This window comes from Podarcis liolepis (assembly GCF_965112155.1).
Source record: "Podarcis liolepis genome assembly, chromosome: 7".
In the NCBI taxonomy this organism is placed as follows: domain Eukaryota; kingdom Metazoa; phylum Chordata; class Lepidosauria; order Squamata; family Lacertidae; genus Podarcis; species Podarcis liolepis.
In genome coordinates this window covers 71,123,640-71,142,202 of record NC_139561.1, presented here as the reverse complement: position 1 = coordinate 71,142,202, position 18,563 = coordinate 71,123,640, and the positions used below count along the sequence as shown (strand labels likewise).

Here is an 18,563-nt window from a genome sequence, read left to right as displayed (position 1 = left end):
CTGAAGCGGCGCGAGAGCAGCCGCGAGGAGGAAGGATAGCGTCCGCGAATGAGACGTCGCGGAGGGGGTGGGGCCTTGGTAGGGAGCCGCCAATAGGAACGGCGAGGCGTCAGTTTCCCCTCAATTTGACGCGCCTTTGAGGCCTTGAGGGGAATCGAGACCTTTTCGACGAAGGAGCACGATGATCGACCCACAGAAACGGAAAGCGCCCGGCCCGGATATGGCTCTGGTAGCGACGGCGTCCGGGGCTAAGAAGCCCCGCCACGAGCTTATCCTGGGGCCGGGGCCTGGCGCTGGGCAGCCGCCCCCGGGCGCCTTGTTGCAGGCGGTGAGTGCCCTGAGGAGCGGAGGCCGCGCGCCCAACCGCTCTCTTTTAATATGCATTATTACTTCGCCGTTATAGCGAGTGAGGCCTTAAAGCGGAGACGGGGAACCCGAGGAAGCTTAAATGCTGTGGGACTACAACTCCCAGCAGCCCTTGCCAGCGTAGCCCACGGTTAGGGATGACGGGAGATGCGGTGCGACCTCTGGACGGCCTCGCGATTCCCTGTCCGTTTGTTTGTTTATTGCGTTTATATCGCGTTTTTTCCCTTCAGCACTCTAACCACTACGCCACCCAGAAGTAGTCCAGGTGCACATGGTATATAGTCCACATTTCTCAACCTGGGGGTCGCCAGGTATGGTTGGACTACAACTCCCATAATCCCTGGCTAGAGAGACCAGTGGTCCAGGAATGATGGTGGTCCAACAACGTCTGGCAGTGTTAGAGTCCCAACACTGAAAGTCTGTTACAGTCCAACATACCAACTGCTACACCGCACTAGTCTCAGAAACACGTGTGTGTGTGTGTGTATAGTGTGAACTAATGGGGGAGTCTTGAGGGGCTAGCATTCTGAAAAGAGGAGAATAAGCAGTGGAGGTAGTTGTTAAAGGGAAAGGTCCATTCTGTTACACAGAACTACATCGTTTTGAATGAGTGGTCAAAATAGCTTTTCATTGCCATCGTTGTGGTTCTGTAACTGTGCTTAGTGTTTAGAGTAACAGATATAGAAAGCTGTCTTATGCTGAGTCTATGGGTTCCTCTAGCTCAGTATTTTAATAGCACACATGGCTGCGAGAATGACCACTGAGCACCAAGTGACTATAATTAGTTTGCATTAGTTACTGATTTTTTCTTTCACCTGGGTGATCAGTTAGACCAGCCTTCCCCAACACACTCCTGGGTTGTTGTTGTTTTTTATTAAATATTTTTATTGGTGTTTTGGACATTCTAACAAATATATAACATCACCACCCCCATAAGAGTTGTTAGGTTGTACATTATCGTAAATAATTATTATTACTCAGCACAAGATATCCAAATAGCCAGCCTATAATGCCCCAATACAAAATTTGTTTTATCAATCACAAAGAGTCATTCCAGAGAAGAATGTAGTGCAAGCCATACTGTTCAGGATAGCCATGTCTTCAACGATGCTTTATCTTTAAGGACAGTTTTATTTATATATTGAATAAATGACCACCATGTTACATAAAATTTGTTTTTCTGTTCTTTTCGTAATTTAGAAGTTATTTTCTCAGTAGTAGCCAATTGCCAGTCATTTTTATACCAAAATCCAGGGATAATCCTTGCAAGGCCCTCCAGATATTACACTACAATTCCCATCAGCCCCAACTAGCCTGCTCAGTGGTTAGCATTGAAGAGTGCTATTGTCCAAAACATCTGAACGGAACAAGGTTAGGGTATTTTAATGCATTTGTTGAAACTGTAAGTGGTTTGTGTTACAGCTTTTAGAATTAATCTTCAGGGCTAAATTGTCATGTTTTCAGACTGGTGGAAGTGCTTACCTTTGCCACAAGACATTAGATCAGGGATGGAGAGCCAGTTGCCCTCCAGATGATATCGGACTATAATTCTTATAATCTCAGATCATTAGCCATGTTTGCTGAGGCTGTTGGGGTCCAACATCTTGTGTGCTACAGGTTCCTCATCACTGGTTTATGAGTAATAGTCTTTTCTGCATTTGGATGCAGACTCTCTTATAGCTTGTTGGGTATTCTGCATTTTTTCATATTTCAGGGCCCCCCAAGATGTTCCTCTCTCCAGGCACCTATAATGTTGCTTTCGGGGCATGAAGGAGAAGTTTACTGTTGTAAGTTTCATCCTAATGGAGCCACCTTAGCATCAGCTGGATTCGACAGGTTGATATGTAAGTCTACGTTATAAACTTCTAAATACAATTTGTTTGCTTAAAACTAATTGGGTTAGTTGTGTGCTTTTTTTTAAAGAAAAGCATACAGCATATTAAATTAACGAAGGACACATAACAGTAAATCAACCAAAGTAAGCTAATTTAATTAATTAAAAGTAAACTTATGTATGACTAATACTGTACCAAAGTTTTAATGGTGTATGTGATGGGTCACTCGCATGGTGCTTGTGAGTGCAATGGAGTCCCACACTTCAATCTCATCATATTTGCATTGAATGAAACCTTCTATTGTAGCCAATAGTCTTACCCCTGCCTAATTGCAACTAGGGAGAAGTGATATTGGGATCATGACTGGGAAGGTCAGGGTCAATCCTTCTCCCCCAGCTGTGACACCCTTCCCCCAAATTGCTGCTTGATAAATAGGTTTTAGAAAAAGCTTTCAATTGGCTCCATGATAGTGGTGGTGTATGGCAGTTCTTAGTTGGCGGAGCAATTTGTCTGGTTAATTCTGATGACAAATAAGCCTGCAGCATGCTAGCTAGTTATGTGACCCCCAAGCATGAGGGGAAGTGGGAGTTATTGTTTTGCTTTGTTTTTATTATGAATTTTGTGTTTTTATCTTGTGTTTTTATGCTGTGAACCATCTTGAGATCTATGAATGAAGGGCAGTATGCAGATTTAATTAAATAATAATAATAATAATAAATAGCGGTGGGGAATCTTCCTGGAGATTGCAGCTGGGGATGGAAGGTTAACTCTTGCCTCCCCAGCTGGACTTGCCAGGAATTCTACACACCCTTCACTAATTAGGGCATTTTAAAGCCTAATTGCTGGCTGGGGTGGAGTGACGACACATGTGTGTGTGGTTGTCTGCTGTGCATGGTGCCAATGACAGTTTCTTGGGTGCCTACAGGCCATAAAGGTTGATGACTCTGGCTGAGTAGAAGTCGCCACAATGGGAATCTTAAGAGATATTATCCGCTAGAAAAGCCATCAGTAGTTTTATAAGGAAAAGTAATTAATTATAAATGCTTTAATGAAAGGTCCATAATCAGTTACAGATTGCAACCCTAGTTTAAATTAATATTAAGAATACCTGACCCAGTTTACATGCTATGATAAACAATGGTTTGCCATGGTTGCTCAAACAACCCCTGGTTTGTTTCTCCTCTAATTCTAGTGGGAGCAAAAATCACAATCCCTACCTCAGTTAATTTGAACCAAGAATCCTGGGAAGTGAAACAAACCATGATGTTCACATAGGATGCAACAGTAAGCCAGATGAGAGCATCTGTTCTTTTCATCTGTTACTCAGTAGGATGGTAGCCTTTTTAAAAACACATAGGCCACATTGTACTAGCATGCTAGTATCTACTAAGGTTTACTTGTGAACTCAAAAGTACACACATAGCGTGAAGATCAACATTTTAAATTGAAAAGAATCTGATCTTGCATTTATGATGAACCACAGACATTTTCGTGTGCTTACATACTGCAATACAGTTTCTTTGAAGTGATTGTGAATATTTTCTCTCACTGCCTTTGTTAGGTATAGAAGAGTTTTCCCCAGGTAAAAAATGATGCTCTTTTCTTAAAAGCAACCACCACCCACCATCTGTTTCTGGAAGTTATACCTACTTGAAGGCTAAGCATTAAATCTGAAAAGTGCATCTGATTCATTAAGAGGATTTATCACTTGGAAATGCCAACATGACTTCAGTATTTAATCTTGATCTTGCATTGATTCTAGTGTTATGGAACGTGTATGGGGACTGTGATAATTATGCCACTCTGAAAGGACATAGCGGAGCAGTTATGGAACTACATTATAACACTGATGGCAGGTTAGTACATATATAATTCTTGTTGTGGATATTTTTATCTGCTGTTTAATTGATTAGCAATGACTTTTTGTCATTTGGAGTATATTACTGAAGCTTGTGTACTTATATTTTGCTGGTTGTTGGTTCTAGTCACTTGGTGATTTTCTTTTTAATATGTCAAAATATTTCAGAACAAATTCTGAAAGCATGTGCAAGAAATGAACTTCCTGTGGGTTATATCCAGCTAAGTTCTATTTGGAGGAGGTTCACTGAAATTAATGAACCTTATTTAGTCATGTGTGTTAACTTCAGTGGGTCTATTGTGAGTAGGACGGGCACTGAATACAACCCTATGATTTGAGGGAGAAAAGTTGGATAGGAATACAGGCAGGTAGTCACCGTCACATTGTAGCCATTCAGTCCATTCCACTATTCCCTGCTGCTTTTCCTGATTTCTGCCAAACAGATCCTGGAGCAACATGCCAATAGTAGTAAAAGCCTTTGGGGACTGGAGTGGTGCATGGCTGCCTGGAATAACAAAAGGTTATTCACGATGGCGATTCACTTACACCTTGTACAAGATTTTGTAACTTACACACCACCTATTTTTACAGTTACTGATTTTTCTCTATTTGTTTTTGTTTTTGTTTTTTTAAAGTAATGCTTATTAAAGTTTCACAAACAATAAAAAGTTTCAAGATTTAAACATAAGAAAACTACAAAAATGAAAAAATGCAAGAACAAAACGCATAAAGAATACACAATAGAAAACAGTTAACAAAAAAAGGGGGAAGGAAAAAAGGGGGAAAAAGAAAAACCAAAAAACAAAACAGAAAATAGATTAATATTTTCATATCTTATACTTCATTCACTAGTTTCTTGACCTCCTCACACCTCCCATTTTGTATTCCAGTTCAGATATTAAATTCAGCAAATCCTTACCCTCTAGCATTTATCCTTTATCAATCCCTATTTACATTTTCTTAAAAATCTTTTTACCAGTACCACTTATTTTCAATCAAACATCATTTTAACATTCCTTAATTTTACAGTGCTTCTGCAAGTAGTCTTTAAATTTCTTCCAATCTTCCTCCACCAACTCTTCTCCCTGGTCACGAATTCTGCCAGTCATTTCTGCCAATTCCATGTAGTCCATCACTTTCATCTGCCATTCTTCCAGTGTGGGTAGCTCCTGTGTCTTCCAATATTTCGCGATGAGTAGTCTTGCTGCTGTTGTTGCGTACATAAAGAAAGTTCTATCCTTCTTTAACACCAATTGGCCGACTATGCCCAGGAGAAAGGCCTCTGGTTTCTTCAAGAAGGTATATTTAAATACCTTTTTCAGTTCATTATATATCATTTCCCAGAAAGCCTTAATCCTTGGGCACGTCTACCAAAGGTGAAAGAATGTGCCTTCAGTTTCTTTACATTTCCAACATTTATTATCGGGCAAATGATAGATTTTTGCAAGCTTGACTGGTGTCATGTACCACCTGTAAGTCATTTTCATAATATTCTCTCTTAGGGCATTACATGCCGTAAATTTCATACCTGTGGTCCACAACTGTTCCCAGTCAGCAAACATAATGTTATGACCAACATCCTGTGCCCATTTAATCATAGCAGATTTAACCGTTTCATCCTGAGTAGATTTTTCTCTATTTGTTTTTGTAAGCAGCTCTGAGAGCATTTTTAGGTAAAGAGCAACAGTAAAAATGTTTCAGTTAAATAAAGATTCTGCGGTAGTTGTATATAGTGGAACCTCAGTTTTCGAGTGTCTCGGAAGCCAAATGTTTCGGAACGCCAAAAACCTGGAAGTAAATGCTTCCGTTTTCAAACGCGCCTCGGAAGTTGAATGGCTTCCACTGCTTGCTTTTCAATTTTCTCAATTGAACTGAGGCTTCTGTAGTGAGTTCTTGGTTTTCAGATGTTTCAGAACTCGAACGGTCTTCTGGAATGGATTACGTTCGTGAACAGAGGTTCCACTGTACTGCATATTTGGAAACCCTTTGGGATAACTGGATTTTGTCACAAAGTAGGACCAAAAGAGTATGTTTGCCTTCCCTTTCCCCCTCCATCAGAAGGCTGGCATTCTGGGCAAAATGCTTGACAGTTAGTAGTAGGTGTCTTTTGCTTTTTGTGGTCACTTTTAACTGTCTTCTACCTAAGGGCCATTTATTTGAATGTTGAATACCTTTTAAAACATGTGAAATGCTGCTTTTCAGCACGTCATCAGCATTGCATTTTCTCCTAGCATGCTATTCTCTGCCTCCACCGATAAAACTGTAGCAGTGTGGGATAGTGAGACAGGAGAGAGGGTGAAAAGACTCAAAGGTCACACATCATTTGTGAATTCCTGTTACCCAGCAAGACGTGGACCTCAGCTGGTCTGTACAGGCAGTGATGACGGAACAGTAAAGGTTAGTATGGATAATTGTCGTCTTGCAATGTAAATAGTAAATACTGGTGTGGGTTTATGTGATCAGTAAGCAGTTGTCTTTTTAGGTGCTGCTTGCGGAGTAAAGAGTTCTGTTAAAGAGGTACATTCTTTTGGGATACGGAGTTGTTATTTTCTTTCCACCAATATCAACTAGTCAAATGTGAACCCGGTTCCAGCTTCTGTGAAAACCTACACTTGTAGATTTATCATTTCGAAGATACTCTTAACGTGAGCATGATAATCGCACCAATCTATGCTCTGGAAACCTCAAATCTGGACTATTACAATGTGCTTTATGTGGGCCTTCTCTTGGAGACTGTTCAGAAGCTGCAACTGGCGCACAGACCAAGGTGCTGGTGGGCACGACTGACAGGACACAAGTTCTTAAATAGCTGTACAGTTGCCATTGTGCTTCTGAGCCCAGTTCTAGGTGCCGCCATTTACAAAGCCCTAAAAGACTTGGCTCCCAAATATATGAAGAACCACCTCCTCCCATGTAGACTTTTTAAAAGATCTGCGGAGGAGGCCCTGCTCTCAGTTCTGACACTATGTGAAGTTCATGGGGCAGCAGTGTGTGAGAGAGCCTTTTCTGTGTTGACTCCCAGTTCGTTGAATGCCATCCCCTCCCAGGGACAGCTGCCCTTGTCAGCAAGTACTTTTTAATGTTGAATCAGGGTGCACCTTTTGTGCACAGGCCTTCAGGATTACGAGACCTTTCATGGCTTAGTTGTATTGAGCTATTTTTGGACCCTGTGGTGAAGGGTGGGTTATGAATGTCTATCTTGTTTGCTTTCGCTTCCAGTTATGGGACATCAGGAAAAAAGCTGCTGTTCAAACATTTCAAAATACATATCAGGTGTTAGCAGTGACCTTCAATGATACCAGTGATCAGATAATATCTGGAGGCATAGACAATGATATCAAGGTAAGCTGTTTGTTGAAATGAACCTTCCTTAGATTCCATATTTGTAACTTGGACAAAGGGCTTATCTGCACTTGAAAAATAAACTAGTTTCAAACGAGTTTTAAGTTTTGCATTGCCCCTGACCCTTCTCCTCTCTCGTTAGAACACTTAGCCACCTCCAGAAGGAGCAATGAAGAAACAGAAGACAGTGGTAGCTTCTAGTTTTCTCGGGGTGGTGGGAATAAGGTTCTACTGTGAAGACGAGTAGGCAGTGCCAGCTCTCCCTTTGCCAGGAAGATGGCACACAGTGAGACCTGAAAGCCCTCATATCAGAAGCAGGAGACCCATTAATTATTTGTTATGGGCTGTCCCTTTCCTTTAAAAGGGCAATTGGTCAACAGATGCTGGGATTTTTGTCTTTCAAGACCTGGCATAGGTTATTTGTCTTACAAGGACATTGGAAGTCTAAGAGACCATATCACAAATAAATAAATCTCCATGTATTTGTTTAGGCTCTGCTCCTCATTTTGCAACTTCACTTGAAAGCTTCAACAGCCCTATATAGAGCTAACTACTTTAAAGACCTCTCTCTCTCTGTGTGTGTGTATGTGTATGTGACACACCATATATCTACTCATATATCCTTAAAGGTATGGGACCTTCGTCAGAACAAGCTAACTTACACAATGAGAGGACATGCTGATTCTGTCACAGGTCTCAGTCTGAGTTCAGAAGGCTCTTACTTGCTTTCCAATGCCATGGACAATACAGGTAACTGTTTCTGTTGGAAAATAGCATTAAGGAACATGTAACCAAGCATACTACTACTAGTCTTTACTAGCTTGCAGCCAGTATGTCAGAACTTGGAAATGTCTCCTAAAATGCACCAAGACTTTGGGTAGTTGCCAAAACTGTAAGTGAAGTGTGATGCAATTTATTATTGCCAGAAGCCTGCTTTTTGTCCCATTAGGGCTGCCAGGGCACACTGCTACAATGATAGAAGAAGCCACAATTGGCAGATTCTCTTGTCAAAATGCAGACTTTAACTGTCATCTCTGGACAAGCTTCTGTAGGACTTTTGTCTCCCTCCTGCATTCATCATAGCATACCGTTTTCCTGATCTTAACTTGGGGTTTGAGAACCTGCAGCCCTTCAGATGCTGTCAGCATAGTCAGTGGTCAGAAGTTGTGAGAGTTTAAACACCTGGAAGTTCCGCACCCCTCCATTAAGCACCACAGTGGTTTTTTTAGTTGCTTCTCTGATTAACAAATTCTTTGATGATCCATGTCTACTACTTTTTTCCTCAATCCACCTACCATTCCTTCAAGTCCTCCTTTCTTGGTCCATCCTTCAGATTCCTTGTCTCTGGCTTGCCTGACCCTTAGGTTCCCTACACCCTGGCACAACATCCTCAGCCCAACTCTGTGATATGACAGTCTCAGTCAAATTGAAGTTTTCCCCCTTCCCTCACTAAAAGCTAGACTGCAAAAATGTTCCCTCTGTTCCCTGCACAGCTGAATGTTTGTGTGTGTGAAGTTGTAGTCATGTCACCATCTAGAGGCTGCTTGTCAGTGGCTGAAAGCATGCTCTAGCTAGCTATACCTGAATTCTGTCTGCAGTTGTGGTTGCTGCCATCTCAAAAAGGTTGTTACAGGTCTGGGAAAGTTGGGGGGGGGAGAGTAACCCAAAATGATTGAGTGGTTGGAGCACCTTCCCTGTGAAAAATGGCTGGAATTTTTGAGACTGTGTAGCTTTTAGATGGGAGTGTATAATGAAAGCAGCTTCTCTTGAACTCACCATGCTAGAACTTGGGCTTGCCCAATGGAAGTGATGGCCAGTAAATTCTGGACAAATGAAATATTTATTCACATGATGCATAAGTAAAGTATGGAATTCACTGCCCCAGGATGTGGTAACCACCACTGACTTTAGATGGCTTTAAATGGAATTTTGACAAATTTTGGGTGGGTAAATACTGCCAAGAGGACGCGGGTGGTGTTGTGGGTTAAACCACAGAGCCTAGGGCTTGCCGATCAGAAGGTAGGTGGTTCGAATCCCCGTGACGGGCTGAGCTCCTGTTGCTCGGTCCCTGCTCCTGCCCACCTAGCAGTTTCAAAGCACAAAGTGCAAGTAGATAAATAGGTACCGCTCCAGCGGGAAGGTAAACAGCGTTTCCATGCACTGCTCTGGTTCGCCAGAAATTGCTTAGTCATGCTGGCCACATGACGCGGAAGCTTTACGCCAGCTCCCTTGGCTAATAAAGCGAGATGAGTGTCACAACCCCAGAGTCTGCCACGACTGGACCTAATGGTCAGGGGTCCCTTTACCTAAATACTACCAATAGCTATATGGACCCTGCATGTTCAAAAACATCGTGCTGCTGTGTGCTTGTTGTCATCCTTTGTTTTTGCCCTTCCCAGAGGCATCTGTTTAGCCAGTGTGGGAAACAAAATACTGAACTAGATGGCTCTCTGGTCAGATCGAGCAAATCAGTTCTTATGTCTTTAAACCTATCAGCTTACTTACCATCAAATCTGCAATATTGTGGGATAATACTCGTTACTATGGTTCTAAACTGCTTGTATGGGCTCTGTTCTAGTTCGTATCTGGGATGTTCGGCCCTTTGCCCCTAAAGAGAGATGTGTAAAGATCCTCCAAGGGAATGTACATAATTTTGAGAAGGTGAGTTCTGTGCTGGTTGAAATGCTCCTTGTTTATGGATGGCAGCTAAGAATTAATTCATAAGTAAATGGCTTTTAAAATTTCAGATTGCCACAAACCTCTTAACAAGGTCTGTGCTCAAGATTAATGTGTGAGAAGAAATTCCAATTAAAGCCGCTGCAACAAGGTTTTTTTAACCCCCAAGTGCAGCTGTAATGGCCTATAAATTTTAGTATCTTGACATTCACAATCTATTTCACATAAGATAACAAGATACTGTGTATTTCTGGCAATAAAGTACAATATATATCTGCAGACTAAGCTTCCAAAGGCAAGCCATTATTACTGCAGTGGTGTTAATGTCTTAAAGCCTTGGCGAGTTTTTATTTCAAAAAGAATTGGGGAAAGAAGGTATGCCTGGAATTGTGCTACTAAGTTTTCTTGTTCTTTAGAATCTCCTGCGATGCTCCTGGTCACCAGATGGAAGTAAAATAGCTGCTGGATCTGCAGACAGGTAAAGCCCTCTATTTTCATCTGAAAACCAGTGCTCTAGGTACCAAGCTGCATGGGACTTTAGCACTCACACTCTCCATTGTGCTCGGAGACAGACTGGTATCGCCTTATAGGTGTATTGCAGTAGCACGTTACTACCTGAAAGGAATGGAATCTGTTCTTTAGCTTGGGATAGCTCAGTCGGTAGAACATGAGACTCTTAATCACAGAGTTGTGTCCTCAAGCCCCATGTTGGGCAAAAGATTCCTACATTGCAGGGGGTTGAACTAACTCACCCTCGTGGTCCCTTCCAACTCTGTCTAAACTCTAGAAGGTATCTGGTTGCACTCAGTGTGTTCCATGTAGAATAATTAGTGGATATTTGACTGGGGGAGTGTGCGTGTTTGAAGGGAACTTCTCTGCTTCATCAGTTTGAAAACACGGTTCTAAAGGCCTACTCAACACGTAAGTTTTAATTGGCTAAGTAATCTAGATATCTAACCAAACTGTTCTTCTGAGACTTGTTCATCTCTAGGAAAGGAAGCTTAATAGCAGAATCTCTTCTATTAGTCATAATGAACTGGGGGGGGGGGGATGAAAGGGGTGAAAAGTACTTGGCTTTAACACTCTAGTCCCGTAAGAGAGCAGCATCCCAGTTCAAGCAGTGCTCTCTTGAAAATATATGCGGTGTATGTTCTTTTGATGTACATAGTGACATTTCCTTTTTTTTTTTTTATAAATTTTTTATTGGTTTTACAACATTTTTAAGAAAAACAAACAAACATTAAAAAAGACAAACATACACGTATAATTTCAAACATATTTTCATAAACCTCTTTTCTTGGACTTCCCCATACCCCCCCTCTCTGCATCCCAATGTCCATAATTCAACTAGCAACTCCCAATTGTTACTTTCCAATCTCTATCATCTTAGTCCTCTTTTATAGTCTAACCTTATATCCCTGTACCCTTTTGCTTCTGGGAACCACAACATTTTAGCATTCATTAAGTTTATAGTAGTCCTTAAGGTAGCTTTTAAATTTTTTCCACTCCTCTTCCACCGTCTCTTTTCGTTGGTCACGGATTCTGCCTGTCATCTCGGCCAATGTCATATAGTCCATCACTTTCATCTGCCATTCTTCCACAGTGGGTAAATCTTGTGTCTTCCAATACTTTGCGATGAGTATTCTTGCTGCTGTTGTGGCATACATAAAAAAAGTTCTATCTTTCTTTGTCACCAATTGGCCGACAATGCCCAAGAGAAAGGCCTCTGGTTTTTTAGGAAAGGTACATTTAAGTACCTTTTTCATTTCATTGTAGATCATTTCCCAGAAGGCCTTAATCCTCGGGCATGTCCACCAAAGGTGATAAAAGGTACCTTCAGTCTCTTTACACTTCCAACATTTATTATCGGGCAAATGATAGATTTTTGCCAGCTTGACTGGGGTCATGTACCACCTGTATACCATTTTCATAATGTTTTCCTTTAAGGCATTACATGCCGTAAATTTAATACCGGTGTTCCATAACCATTCCCAGTCAGCTGACATAATGTTATGTCCAACATCCTGAGCCCACTTGATCATATATAGTGACATTTCCTAACTCAAGGACACCTTGGCCTGCTCAGTCCAGCCAGTTGCTTTGCGATCATGCTTTCCTTCCCCACCTCCTGTGCAAATGTTGGTGCCAGAGCAAGTGAGACAGCTTTCTAAATATAGTACATTAACTGCTGGTTAACTTATTTCAAACCATGTTGATGGATTGGTGATGAGCAGTGGCTTATGTATCTGGTGATCTTGTAAAGGGGAAAGAAGGGGGTGTATCCGGAAGGTAGTAATTATGGTAGGAGGGGTATGCTGCTCTTTTGTGTTGCTTACAATATGTTGCTGAGGGCACCCTTACGACTTAGTAAAGGATATGAATTCCAACTACAAACAGGACAGGTCTCCGTCTTGTTTTCTGGTGAAAGTCATAACTACTGAAAAACTGGTCTTTCAGCATCACTAATATTCAGCATGTATCATAATGCAATTTGTAGTAAAATCCTTGAATTTTGAGCATTAGTTCCTGTCTTATGGGGTGTTACAAAATTTCTTTCCCTGTTTTGTGATATGCTTAAAAGCTGGGCTTTTCTTTGGAGACTCACTGATGGCACTAAGCAAGCGCATTAAATACTTCTGTGTTCCGTTGCCATGTGCATCAAAGTTGACACAACCAAAGCAAGATGAGAGGGAACAGTGCAGACACATTGGAAAATACTTAATGGATTTGATGAATCAGACCATAACAAGGTCATAATTCAATTCAGAATGGCAACTTCTTAAAATTGGGGGCACTGAATTTTAGAAAGTTTCGGTTATCAGGCTATCTGCAGCATAAGTCTCTCATTTCCAGTCCCCGTACTGCAAGGTTCAAATGATGAAATAACTGAAAGGCAGTGAAACATTTTTGAGGCAGTAGCTATTTAACCAGTCTTTAATACCCAATAGCTTTGAGAGCTTAACTGGCTGAAGTCACAGAAGGAATCTGAGTACAGGGTGTTAGGATTAGCACTGAAGAGTCAACTTGTTAAATCTTGCGTCTTGAGCCTCCCATGCATATCAACATAAGGTTTCTGAAGGAGTATCTGTGTTCATCTGCTGCAGCAAAAACAAACAAGTCTCGTGACATCTGTATTTCTAGGTCAAATAGCAGCCAGTGCATGGCTACTTGGAAGTAACCTCCTCTGGGTTCAATGTGTCTTGCTTCTAACTAACTGTGCATAGGATTGTGGCCAAAGTCCTTACCTAGGACTGCTCAGCCATCGCCTTAGTGAGCCATTTAAGTTTGGTTCATGTGTCACTCAGAGTAGTATTCCTCACTTCTTGTCACTTAAAAAGCCCATTATTGTCTTCCAAAGTACGTATATTCTGTTTGAAATTGCTCACCCCTTTTGGAGAAGACCTATTCTCATTTGAGTACACTCAAACCATATCTTACAACATACTTGGATGGGAAACAAAAATATTCCACATTATGAGTGTTTTGTGTCCGTTGCCAGAATGTAATAGAAATTATAATGCATCATATTTATTGTGCAAAGATCCAAGGGGCAGATTTTCATAAAGCATTATTAGCAAATTACTGGGATTTTCCAGATGCTCAGAAAAACACCTTGTGACTAGAGATGCTTTTGTAAGTTACAGGACAGCATTGTTTGCTAAAGCAGCAGATGATCAGAAATGAAGTTCTGAAAGATTTGACTTTGCATTTTAGTGAACTTTTGTGAGCTGTAAATTGCAACTTTCCATTGCAAATGAAAAGACATGTTTGCCTAAAGTCTTAAGGTTCGAGGCTGTCAAATGCAGCAACACATAGTTTTTGTGGAATACTAAGTACTGAAGACAAATAATGAAGCTGAATGCACACCAGTTAAAAATAAGTTACAGGCTTACTGTATACGGACAGACTTCATATATTAGAAATAAGCAGTGTTACTTTATCCACAGTACTGAGTCAGACAGTGATGCAATATTAGTTTTTTACAGAAATATATATCCCATGATATAACTAAAGCAAGCAAGCTGGTTTTTCAAATTTTGCAGTAGTTTTGCTTCATGAGTCATGAAATGAGTAACAGTGTAATGCTACATTCACAGTAACTGAACGTTCAGTGCTACATTCAGACTCGGTGACTTGCATCTCCAAATTCAAGATATCTATCAATTAGCTAGGTTTTCTTTTACTAACTTAAAGCCAGCAGCAGGTGGTGTCAAACTAAGGTCATGCAGGCAACAGGTTTTCTTTCTACAGTAATATGACAGGCTGATATCAGATCCAGGTACAGCAAAAGGGCTTCCTGGGTAGTCTCTAGTAAACACAGCAGCTCATAGCTATGAGAGATCCTGAAATATTGAGTAACTGGGTCAAAACAGAGTTGCTCTTTTATTTTTAGTTCATTCCATTGGGAGGCTCTTACTCATGTTATTTCTCATTACAGGTTTGTTTATGTGTGGGATACGACCTCCAGAAGAATTCTCTACAAGCTGCCAGGCCATGCTGGTTCAATAAATGAAGTGGCTTTTCATCCAGAGGAGCCAATTAGTAAGTTCTGTTTGAATTGCCAGGAAGCCTGGAAGTGGGTGCTTTTAATTAAGGAACATGACTTCTGTGAATTCTTGATTGTAAAGAGAATCTGTTAGCCAGCACAGAGAGTCTCTTTCTTTCTTTCTTTCTTTCTTTCTTTCTTTCTTTCTTTCTTTCTTTCTTTCCCTCCCTGACCTGTTCTTTTGGGTTGTCTTGGTATAGTAATGCTACAAAACACAAACAACAGAAATATAACCTACTTGGGGGGGATTTAGTTGAACTCCAGTAGGTTGGATCTGTCCTCTCCAGAGAATTTTCAGCCGCTTAACGGGGTGACATAAATTTTAAGATGGGGGCAGGCAAACATCAAGCTGGGAGAGATCTACTTTTTCTTTCTCATGCTTGACCTCAGAATTTGTTACTGGTACCATAACAGTGCTGTGTGGCCCTTCAAATGTTGTTGGGCTTCAACTCCAATTATTCCTGACCATTGTCCATGCTGACTGGGGCCAGTGGGAGTTTGAGCTCAACAGCGCAAGGAGGGCCACAGACTTCTCATCCCTGCTCTGTTTCATTGATGAAAAAGATTCTTGAGAGGCTGCACCCTCTTGTGGCTACTTTCTAGTATTGACAGTTTCTAGCGTTTTGTTTTGCAGAGGAAGTCATAACAATGCTACTGTTAGAGAAAACACATTAGAATTATTAATGTAGCTGCCTGAACTTTAGTAGGAGTTGAAAGACCCAAACTCTGCATTTTAGAAAAATTAGGCCATTCTGGTCAGAGCATACATGTTGAGGCATGCGTGTGAGAGTCAATTTAGTTATCAAGTGATACTGGAAGTACAAGAGGGGTGGAATAAGATGGTCAAAACTGATCCTTCACATTTTCTTCAAATGTGTTTGTGTTTCTTCCCATCAGTACTTTCTGCATCTAGTGACAAAAGGCTGTATATGGGGGAGATCCAGTGAGGAAGAGAGCCAGCACAGTTGTTATCTTGGATGTGTGGAACCGGATTGCTTCTGGCCAAGTTAGATCTTTCTGCACAAAGTCTTGGAAGATGAAGAGACTTCAGAAAATGCCGTTTCATGTACAGAGTTAAATATTAACCACCTGTGTTTTAGAGGATCCCTCCTTGAATTCTTGACCATGTTATGCAGAATATTGAAAAGGCTTCTGGTTTTGAAGTATTAAGATTTTTGAGGTGGACATACAGATTTCTTATTTTTCCCTGCACAATGTGCTTTCGGCTTATTATTGAAATCATTTGACACTTGTAAAATGTGGAGCGTTTAATATTTCATGTTTCCCTCCAGGTTTGCTTGTCATTTTTATACAGAAAATAAATAGAATACTTTGCAAAAACTGTGTGTTGATGGAATTTATTGCTATGTATACTTTTTTCCATTATTCAGCAGTGTTTAATCTACATAGAAGCGGGGCAGAGGGCGGGGGGGGGGGGAGAACGTCACACAAAGGGCAAAAAAGAAAAGAAAATGGACAATTAAATAAGCAATAGTATAAAATTTAATCTCACAGGTGGCAATGATGCCGCACAGATGATATTCTACTTTCTTTTAATAATGTTCCATTGATGTACTGGGATGATGGTCAAGTAATAATAATAATAATAATAATAATAATAATAATAATAATAAAAAATAATAATAATTTATTTATACCCCGCCCTTCTGGCTGGGCTTCTCCAGCCACTCTGGACGGCTTCCAGAATTGTTTTCCAGAAAGTATTGTTTCAGCACATACCTTCTTTGTGGATCTTCACAGGGTGTCATTCAGCGAATCTGTTCTAGTTGGCAAAATGATAGTCTGTTTCTTCCATTGTTTTTAAGGGTAGGAAACGTCTTTACAAATTCTCAAGGGTTTCTGGAAAGCACAGAACTTGCTATTCCTATGAGAGAATAAATATGTATATAAATGTGTGGTTGGAAGTGTGGCAAAGCAGAAAAGCAGCCGTTTTGCCAATTTGCTGCCAAAATCACAAACAAGAGTCTCAGGTTAATGGAGGCTAAAGTGTTTGAAAACATCTGTGTAATTGGGTGTAAGAACTCTTCAGTGTATTAAAATGAGAATTGTTCATCCCAACAGCTTGTGGGTGACAACGGAGAAATCTGGCTTAGTCTATACTTGATTGTGGCTTACAAACCAGATTGGCCTATCTCTATATTGAGGGTGGGATGGAAGCTGGGTTTTTATGAATCCATATACATCCCAGGACCCAAGCTTCTAAGATTTGCGGGTTGGTTCTTATTGTGGTAAAACTGTGGGTCAATGAGAAATGTTTCTGAAAGAAACCCCAAACTCTGGATGTTCTCAGCTTTTCAGTATAGTGTGCACTGAATCACTTAGCATGGCTCACTCAGTAATAGAAGTAGTAGTGTGTCTGTAAACTAAAGAGCTCCCACCACTTTCACAGGCACTTATCATCCAGCTTTTTGTACAGGGAGCAAACACAGCTGTAAAGCAAAAGTTGCAACCTGTTGAGCTGCAGGAGAAGAGGGCAGGGCAGGGCTAGCCAATGTTGTACCGGCCAGGTACTGAACTGCAACTCCCACCAGCCCCTGCCAGAATGGCCAAAGGGAAGGCATGATGGGAGTTGTAGTCCCGCAGCAAATGTAAGTCACTACTTTGGCTATCCCTCATGTAGAGGATGAGTATATATGGATTATACTGTTTTCCATAGGGTGCAGCTGCCTTATCCCCCAATCCTCCAGTGATCTTCCAAAACGGATGAGACAAATGTTTTCATTTTAGCACTGTTGTGTTGTAAGTGGTTCTAGAATTGCTATTGCCCTTATAAATTGAAATACCTATTGCACAGAATAAGAGCTTGCCACTTTGAACTCCTTTTGATCTAATCCAGCGAGGGATTCCTTTAAGTCAGCAGCCTTCAAACTAAGCTTTAATGCAAAGCATGCATCTGGGGGACTGATATCTTAATATTCATTTCACACCTTTAGGCACCAGGCAAAAACGTTCCTTTTTAACCAGGCCTTTGCTTGATTTGATTGACATGCTGTGCCTTTTAAAAAAACATTGGGGGGGGGAGTGTTATTGGGGGTTTTTTATTTTCATTATATATTTTGTGGCTTTAAATTTTGATTTTGTTCTGTGAACCGCCCTGAGACCTATATAGGGTGGTTGGTTGGTAAATAATAAAATAAATAAAATAAAATGTATTATTATTTTGTATAGTGATAGTGTTGCTGTTGTGACCCACCTTAGAGCAATCTGTGACTAGGTCTTGGCCCACTAGTCAAAGATCAGTGTCTTAAGTCAATGTGTCCTCTGTCACTTCGTCTCCTGTGGTCACCTTTCCCCAGAGCAGGTTATTTGTGAATGGTTGTTAGCTGTCACAAACCATTGGGTCCTCGGTGGCCTTCTTTAGGGGTGGCTGTACTACTGCCTCTTTAAAGACAGTAGGAACTTTGTGTATAGACACATTAACCACACCCTGGGCCCTCCTGTTCATCCCCTGCTAAATAGATTTAAATAGCCATGTGGGACAGGGATTGAGGGGACAGGTAGTTTGAACATTACTGCAGACACCTTGCCCGTGGCTTTGGTCTGCATCCGCTGAATCTGATCACACAAAACAAGCTAAAGCTATTGTGGCTGCCTCGCTAGGAGCTGCCATAGCCATATAGCATCAAGGCTGTTTTGAAAGCGGGCAGCTTTATCTACAAAGTGCTATGCGAACAGGTCACAACAGGATTTCGAGGGGTCCAGTGGTGTGTCCTACAGGAACAGTAAGCCCTGAACCACCCTGAAGAGTTACCCTAGATGGGTACTTGACAGTGCAATAGAAGCAGTAAAGTATGCTTCCTTTGCTGTCCTCGCTGCCACGTGGTAGATGCAATTATGTGCTCTAGCCAGTGTTCGATCAGCCTCAAGAATGAGATTTATGCCACCTGCGCTCTTGTCATCATCCAGCCTGTTTCTTTGC

At 41.2% G+C, this 18,563-nt stretch overlaps 1 protein-coding gene across 2 annotated transcripts; it reads left to right on the top strand.

The window, feature by feature from the left end:
- The first annotated feature begins 17 nt into the window (after positions 1–17).
- On the top strand, positions 18–15,964 carry SNRNP40 (small nuclear ribonucleoprotein U5 subunit 40). Of its 2 annotated transcripts, none has more exons than XM_083511338.1 (10): positions 18–328; positions 2,081–2,210; positions 3,964–4,057; positions 6,291–6,456; positions 7,279–7,401; positions 8,031–8,151; positions 9,980–10,062; positions 10,494–10,555; positions 14,516–14,619; positions 15,521–15,964. In XM_083511338.1, the coding sequence occupies exons 1-10, from the start codon at positions 182–184 to the stop codon at positions 15,568–15,570; spliced, it is 1,080 nt and encodes a 359-aa protein (XP_083367464.1). In that variant the 5' UTR covers positions 18–181; the 3' UTR covers positions 15,571–15,964. The 2 variants fall into 2 exon arrangements, 1 of the variants encoding a protein (XP_083367464.1); XR_014528084.1 differs by having other exon boundaries at positions 66–328; positions 10,494–11,244; positions 12,126–14,619.
- The last annotated feature ends 2,599 nt before the right edge of the window (positions 15,965–18,563 follow it).